General features: G+C 35.3%; 1 protein-coding gene across 2 annotated transcripts; it reads right to left on the minus strand.

Annotated features, from left to right (window-relative positions):
* Nucleotides 1-958: 958 nt before the first annotated feature.
* Nucleotides 959-6765, minus strand: LOC115230238 (prostacyclin synthase-like). 2 transcript variants are annotated; one of them, XM_036499583.1, is made up of 5 exons: nt 6592-6765; nt 5411-5824; nt 4806-5374; nt 3956-4134; nt 959-3272 (listed from the first exon to the last, which is right to left on the minus strand). In XM_036499583.1, exons 1-5 carry the CDS (start codon nt 6663-6665, stop codon nt 2985-2987), a joined length of 1524 nt encoding a protein of 507 aa, XP_036355476.1. In that variant the 5' UTR covers nt 6666-6765; the 3' UTR covers nt 959-2984. The 2 variants fall into 2 exon arrangements, with proteins under 2 accessions (XP_036355476.1, XP_029656313.1); XM_029800453.2 differs by having other exon boundaries at nt 4806-5824.
* Nucleotides 6766-7186: the final 421 nt, after the last annotated feature.

The following is a 7186-nucleotide window of genomic DNA, read 5'->3' on the forward strand; positions in this document are numbered from 1 at the left end:
ACACATATATAAATTATGGATTCTACGACGACATAGCAAGTCTCCTTTATATATAATATATATATACATATATAAATTATGGATTCTACGACGACATAGCAAGTCTCCTTTATATATATAAATACATATATAAATTATGGATTCTACGACGACATAGCAAGTCTCCTTTATATATATATATATATATATATATATATATATACACACGTATATAAATTATGGATTCTACGACGACATAGCAAGTCTCCTTTATATATATATATATATGCACATATATAAATTATGGATTCTACGACGACATAGCAAGTCTCCTTTCTTTGCGTTCAGAAGCTTTAGTTATTTAACCGTTCTTGTGATTTTCTTGAACTAGAGCGAGAGAGAGAGAGAGAGAGAGGAATGGTGAGGAAAAAATAAGGAAAGAGAGGACGAATGAATTAGGAGACTGGACATTGATATTATCGCTAATTCATTTAATTATCATTTTATCACTCACGAAAATTATTCTTGAATTCTCTACAATTTTTTCTGTCTTTAAGTATAATTAATTCCATTACGAAAAAAAAAAGAAAGGACACAAAAAATGTTTTTCATTTGAATATTATTATTATTACAAAATATTTTTCAAATTTTATTGTCTTAAATAAATATAAGGAATAAATTAATAAATAGATAAATACATACTACGTATGTGTATATATATATATATATTATATATATACATATATATATATATATATATATATATACTGGGAGTAAAAATGGCGAATGTACTCCACTAAAATGATACAAAAAAATTTTTTTTCAATCAGAGAAAAAGGCGTCGAATTGAAGACGTAGTTGATGATAGTAATACAGTCGACACAATAGATGCGAGATAGATGTAGATGTGAAATAGGGATAGGGTTAGATAGCTAGAGACTGACAACGAAGTGTTTCTTTAGTTTTTGTTTTTTTTTTAATTCCAGCATCAGATAATAGGTTCACAACTCCTGATGCTCCATTCCTGTAAATTACACACAATTTAAAAACTCTATAAATACACCCCGCCCCCAAACCAACTTGAAACTCAGCCGTGATAATTCAAATTACTACTGCATGTGTATATATATATATATGTATATATATATATATATATATATTATATATTATACATACATGCAAGAGAGACATTGTGCTGTCTGTCTGAGTGTATATTAAATATAATGCGGTTCTTAAAAGCTCCGCACAAACAAAAGCTGGCCGAGCCCCCCCCCCCAATTTTTTTTTAAATAGAAAAAAAAATATTCGCTAAAAAAGTTTAACAAATATTAAAAGAAAATCTATATAAAAAATAAATAAAATGGCTGCTGAATGAATCAAAAATAACTGGTGGAAAACAGACAGACAAGAGAAGGATGGGGTGGAGTTATTGGCGGATGAAAACAAAAAAAAAATTTAATAATGGAAATTATCGTATATATATATAAATAGTGGGATGAATGTAAAGATTTTGAGGAGATATGAAGTTTTCGGGACCCTTCAGCACACACACACACACATAAATATAATGTATAATATATAGATATATATATATGTAAATACGCTCCCACAAATACAAAGCGTCTATATTTTAGGACGGTACTAATAGCTTTCCTTAAAAGTAGTGTGGGTTAGCATTTCACCCACACAAGTAAAAATCATACTGGTCTCATACGATAATAATAATAATAATAATCGATTTCCTTTCAAAGGGTTCGGTTCCCACAATATATATATATATATATATATATATATATATATATATATATATATATATATATATATGCATACACACATCTATAGTTAATCTGTGTATGAATTAAATATGATTTTCAAAATCCCTGTAGGATTTGAAAATAGTAAATAATAATAATAATAATATAATTATAATAATAGTAATTTATCACATAAAAATAGATATGTAATTATAATTTACTTGTAGATATCAAATTATTATATATTATCGTTTGATTTTGATATAAATATAACTATCGTTTTTGTCTCCCGATGAACTCGTCATGTGAAGAATTGAAACTCTGTCACAGATTTCCCCCCTCTTTATAGACATTCGAGTCTTCAAAATAAAAATAAATAATTAAAATAAAATAGTATAGAAAATTAGCCGTCTGGCTCATTTCTGTAAAAAATGTTATTTAATAAATATGGTATATGCGCTTGTAAAATTAATTATTTCTTTTTAAAAAATGTATAGAAATTAAATAGTGTAAAAATTAAGAACCTTTTGTTAAGATTACGTTTAAATAAATATAGGGACATAGCTGTTTAGATTTGCCATTTTATATGGGGAGATATATTGGATGGATAAATGGCGAGCGGATGGATGCACCAATCAGAGTATGAAAAAAAAATACAGCTATGTGGAAGGGTGTATGTTATGTTTGTGTGTGTGTATACACACGTGCATCTAACGATAATGACCAGAGAAATGAATGGATGGATGGATTAACGTGGATTAACGAACAGAGTAGATATATATATATATAGGTTGTCAGTCGGGATAGCTAGATAAAGATAAGAGAGGGCGATATAGATAAATAGAAACGGATGGTAGATAGAAAGATCGATAGAAAGCATCGATATGCAAGACTGATTGCATGATAAAAAATAATGGATGGATCAAAATGTCTTCAATTTTCCTTTTTCTCTTCACAAAAAAAAAAAGTTTCCCCTCTATTCCTCCTTCCCCGCCCCATCTTCGATCACCTATCAAATTGTATCAAGTTCAATTCTTTTATCCTTTTCTTTCCTTCCTCTCTCTCTCTCTCTCTTTCTCTCAAAGTTTTTGTTTCTCATCGTCTTTATTTTCCTTTATTATTTCCTCTCATTGTTTTTTTTTTTGATTTAGTATTTTTTTTTTGTCTTGTGTATGTGTGTTTTTTTTTTTTAATTTGGGGGTGGTTTTGTTTGTTTTCTGGTTCCTGCAATTTTTTTTTTTTTTTTTTTGGTTAGTGCATAGTAATCTCTTGGTAATTTTCGCGACATCGGAACTGGATATCTATGTCTTTGACTGGTGGAAGGATTTCGTGTCCATGGTAGCTGATATCAAGTTCGGCCGTCTGTCCATTACAAATGTACATTTCAAATTTGTTTATTTGGCTTACGAGGTACCACTTGGCTTGGAGAATTGCGTAACGCTTGCCAGGGCAGAGTGTGCCAAAGGTCATAATTGGATTCTTCAGCTGTTTACCATTCTTGTAGAACTTCTGATCGACAAAGCGGTCATATTTGTAATCCTGGAAAAAACAATGAAAGAAAAAAATTAATAAAACAGATATACACATACATGTACAAAATATATACTTTCATATATAATTCAATTCTCATTAGCAAAACCGCGATCGCTACTGCACGAGAAATATACTACTAATATATTTGTCTCCGTTTTTAACAATGTACGTCCACAAGAGAGATCAACTCGAGAAGAACAGAGTTTTGTCAATCTGTATTTACTTTAAGTATGATACTTTAAGTATGATACACGGCAAAAGGTCCTTAAGAGAAAAAAGTCCCAGGGTTTCTATCTTTATTTTTAGATATCACGTGATCACGTGACCGACCAGTCCATCAGATGTAGTTACACATCGCTGGTCACAATGCGTTCGCATTGTTTTAGCCTTCGAATGACGCCACCCCGCTGGCTAAGCGAGCAGGCCAACAGAAGAAAGAGTGGTGAAAGAGTACAGCAGGGATCGCCACCACCCCCTGCTGGAGACTCGTGAAGCTTTTAGGTGTTTTCTCTCAATAAACACTCACAACGCCCTGTCTGGGAATCAAAACCGCGATCCTACGACCGCGAGTCCGCTGCCCTAACCACTGGGCCATTGCGCCACCACATTTTTAGATATACTAGGGAAGATCTGTCTAACTAAGTCCTTGAAGGAGGTGTAAAAGATAAAAGAAAATATTGAAAACATACCATAGGATCTTCAAAGATTTCAGGGTCTTTATGAATGGCTGGTGGATAAACAGCGACTCTGTCACCTTTTCGGACAAGAAACGTTTGACCGTTGTTCATTTTGAAATTGCAGTCCTCGTTGACGTAACGTACCATGAAAACTCCACTGCACAATCGTAAGGTCTCGCTGTTGATGCTGTCTGTAAGGGAAAGAGACAAAAGAAAATTATCAATATGAGTTTAGGGTTGGCATTCGAACGAAATAAGAGACTTGTTACGTTCGAAACAAAAGATAATTACTAACTTAATCACACCGGTGCGAAACATTAGGCGGATTGTTCACAAACACACACACATGCCTAACTTAATCACACCAGTGCGAAACATTAGGCGGATTGTTCACAAACATACATACACATGCGTACCTACGAGAAAATGCGCAGCAGAAATAAAATCATATTCGGACGCTTTGTAGCTACGTGATTTCAGGTTCAATCCCGTTGCCTCGCACCTGGGTAAAAGTGTCTACTATATTGCCTTGAGGCTGACGATCAGTGCCTTGCGAGTGAAATTGGTAGACAGAAACTATGAAGAAGCCCATCGTGCATGTTTGTTCATGTTCTTGTTAACCTCGCTGTTCGGCAAAACGTGACCGATAAAATAAGGTACAAGAAACACGCAACTGGGGTCGATTTGTCCGACCAACCCATTCAAGGCGGTGGGTGTCCTCAGCATGGCCGCAAGTCCAGTGAAGGGATCAAATAAAATACAAGACACGTGGCAACCCAGACTGTTCGGAAGACTTGGAAAGCACTAAAAACATACACACAAGAATTTACCCACAATGCACCGTAAATTCAAAAGTACTTACCGAGAACTGGCATTTCTTCGATTTCTTTAATGCTGAAGACAACAGGCCCAGTTTCGTCACTAGCACGTGACTCCATTTTTTTGCGAATCATACCGGAAACTTCGTTTTTAAGTGCATCGTAAGCTTCTCTGTGGCTTAGCAGGAAATACATATTCCAGAAAGACAGACGAAATGTGTTGTAGTTGACGTGTAAATAGACCAAGTTGTGACCCATAATATCTTGTTCTGATTGGCCATGAGCAAGCATAAATTCAGTAGAGTAGCGTATATAGTCGGATAAATCTTCACGGGCGAGAATTTTCTTGGAAGACGGTTGTTTGCAGAGAACGGTGAGGGCTTCGATGGCTTTTGGAAATAGTTTGATGGGCAAGCCAAGCCAGAGGTAGTTGAAATAACGGTGGAATACATCGAAACAATGATAGACGGTTTGCGGTTCAAAAACCTGATCGTCACTGCGACCGAAAATCGTGTAAAACATGGCTGCGAAATTCGTTTTGGAAACGAACTTTCTGAGTCCGTCAGTTTCCTGACAGTGGCTCTTGGCATCGTTGTTGTTGTTGTTGTTGTTGACAAGAGCATTGCTTTTGTCAGTGTTGTTGTTGCTATCTTCATCATTCTTAATGCAGCCGTTGTTCTTGTTGTTGTTACCCTGCGAGACTTTGTTAAAGGCCTCGTCTAAATGGACCGCATACCGTCGCATTTCTGTGACCAAGTGAGAACCCCGGACGCGTTTTCCAGCCTCCTTGATCATTTTACGGGCATTGACAAGGACGAAACTGAAGACGTTCATGTTAACCTGCTTCTGGATCGGGTCGAAATCGAAACACTTTTCACGGCTCATAGCCTCCACGCTGTGCGGGTCGGCGATGATCGTCAACCGCTGATGAAAGAATCGGATAGTGAAAATGTCGCCATGGTTCTTTTGGCTATCGTGTAAGAATTTAATGGCATCGTTCTTGAACTGCTCACCGTTTCCCCATATCATGTGACCGGGGACAATTGGGGGTTCACCCTTCCGCCTGGAGGAAAAAAAAAATTAATAGAATAATTAAGAAATTAAGAAACGAGATCATTACAAAAATAAAATAGGAAAGTAAATTATTGTAGCAAGAAGTAGTACTCAATACATGTGAATTAGTCTTATTTTGTATTCGAATCCTTATGAAGTTAATATATCGGTGCGTGTGTATGTGTGTGTGTGCACACTTTGATTATTTTCGAGTACAGCGATTCTCAAACGCGTTTGTTGGAAGTCGATATGTACAGGGCGTGGATATGGAAATTGTATGACAAAGGAACTGGAGTTACGTAAACACTTTTAAACTTCGCATACTGGTAGAATGTGTTTATAAAACATCTTTTTCTCTTGGCTTTACTGAGAAAATTCTATAGTCTGTAAGATATTTGTCGTTTATTTTCTTCAATTTCTGCAATTTCAACCAATCAATGACGTCCATTGAGGTGAAAAAACATTCTGTGCCTTATGAATATGTCCCTCGTTTAAGAAACAGATTGGGTTTATTTACATTTCTGAAGAAAAAAAGACACCCTTCCCCCCCTAACTAACCCCAAAACAGATTGAAATGCAATAGATCGATACTAGGGTCATAATTATGGGTGACAATTTCACATGACACCGCTAGAAAAAACTGCCGTTCAAACCGAAAAGATCCCCGTGCGTTTCTTGTACGATCATATACTACACACACATGTAATATATATATTCAATTAAATTAATGAAAGAGCGATTGATTAATTGAAAGTGTTTGATTAATTAGTAACTTACCTTCTTCTGTAACAAAAGCGTTTGTAGTAGGCCATAGATAAGATAACAACGAGGGCCAACAGGTAGATAAACATCTTGAGAGTTTTTTTCTTAAATGACGATCTCCAAGTGACAAACCGACTTCAGAGCGCACAGAAGGATTCGTGCGAGTGAAATCTGTAAAGAAATAAAAACGAACGGTCATTTATAAAATTGACATTGGATGGATTAGTCAATTAAATTGATCAATAAAATTCATTGTTTATTGGACAAATTCACAAATAATGTTTGGCGCGTGAAATATTTAATAGATTTACATTTGTTTAATTACTTTGCCCACTCCTTCGGTATTAGTATATGACGTAACAGTCACGAGTGAGAGTGCCCTTGTGGTGTTTGGCAGTTTTTAGTTCATCACACACACACGTTTAATACACAAATATATAATGTACATGTTTGTGTGTGTATGTGGGTATTTTAAACGCGCGCGTGTGTGTGTGTGTATGTATGTATTTGTGTGTTTCTGTGTGTATGTGGGTATTTTAAACGCGCGTGTGTGTGTGGTTGTATGGTAGGAGGGTCAACAGAAGTAGTAGGAGTAGGCGATATCATACAC

Source organism: Octopus sinensis, unplaced genomic scaffold, assembly GCF_006345805.1.
Source record: "Octopus sinensis unplaced genomic scaffold, ASM634580v1 Contig15022, whole genome shotgun sequence".
Lineage (NCBI taxonomy): Eukaryota > Metazoa > Mollusca > Cephalopoda > Octopoda > Octopodidae > Octopus > Octopus sinensis.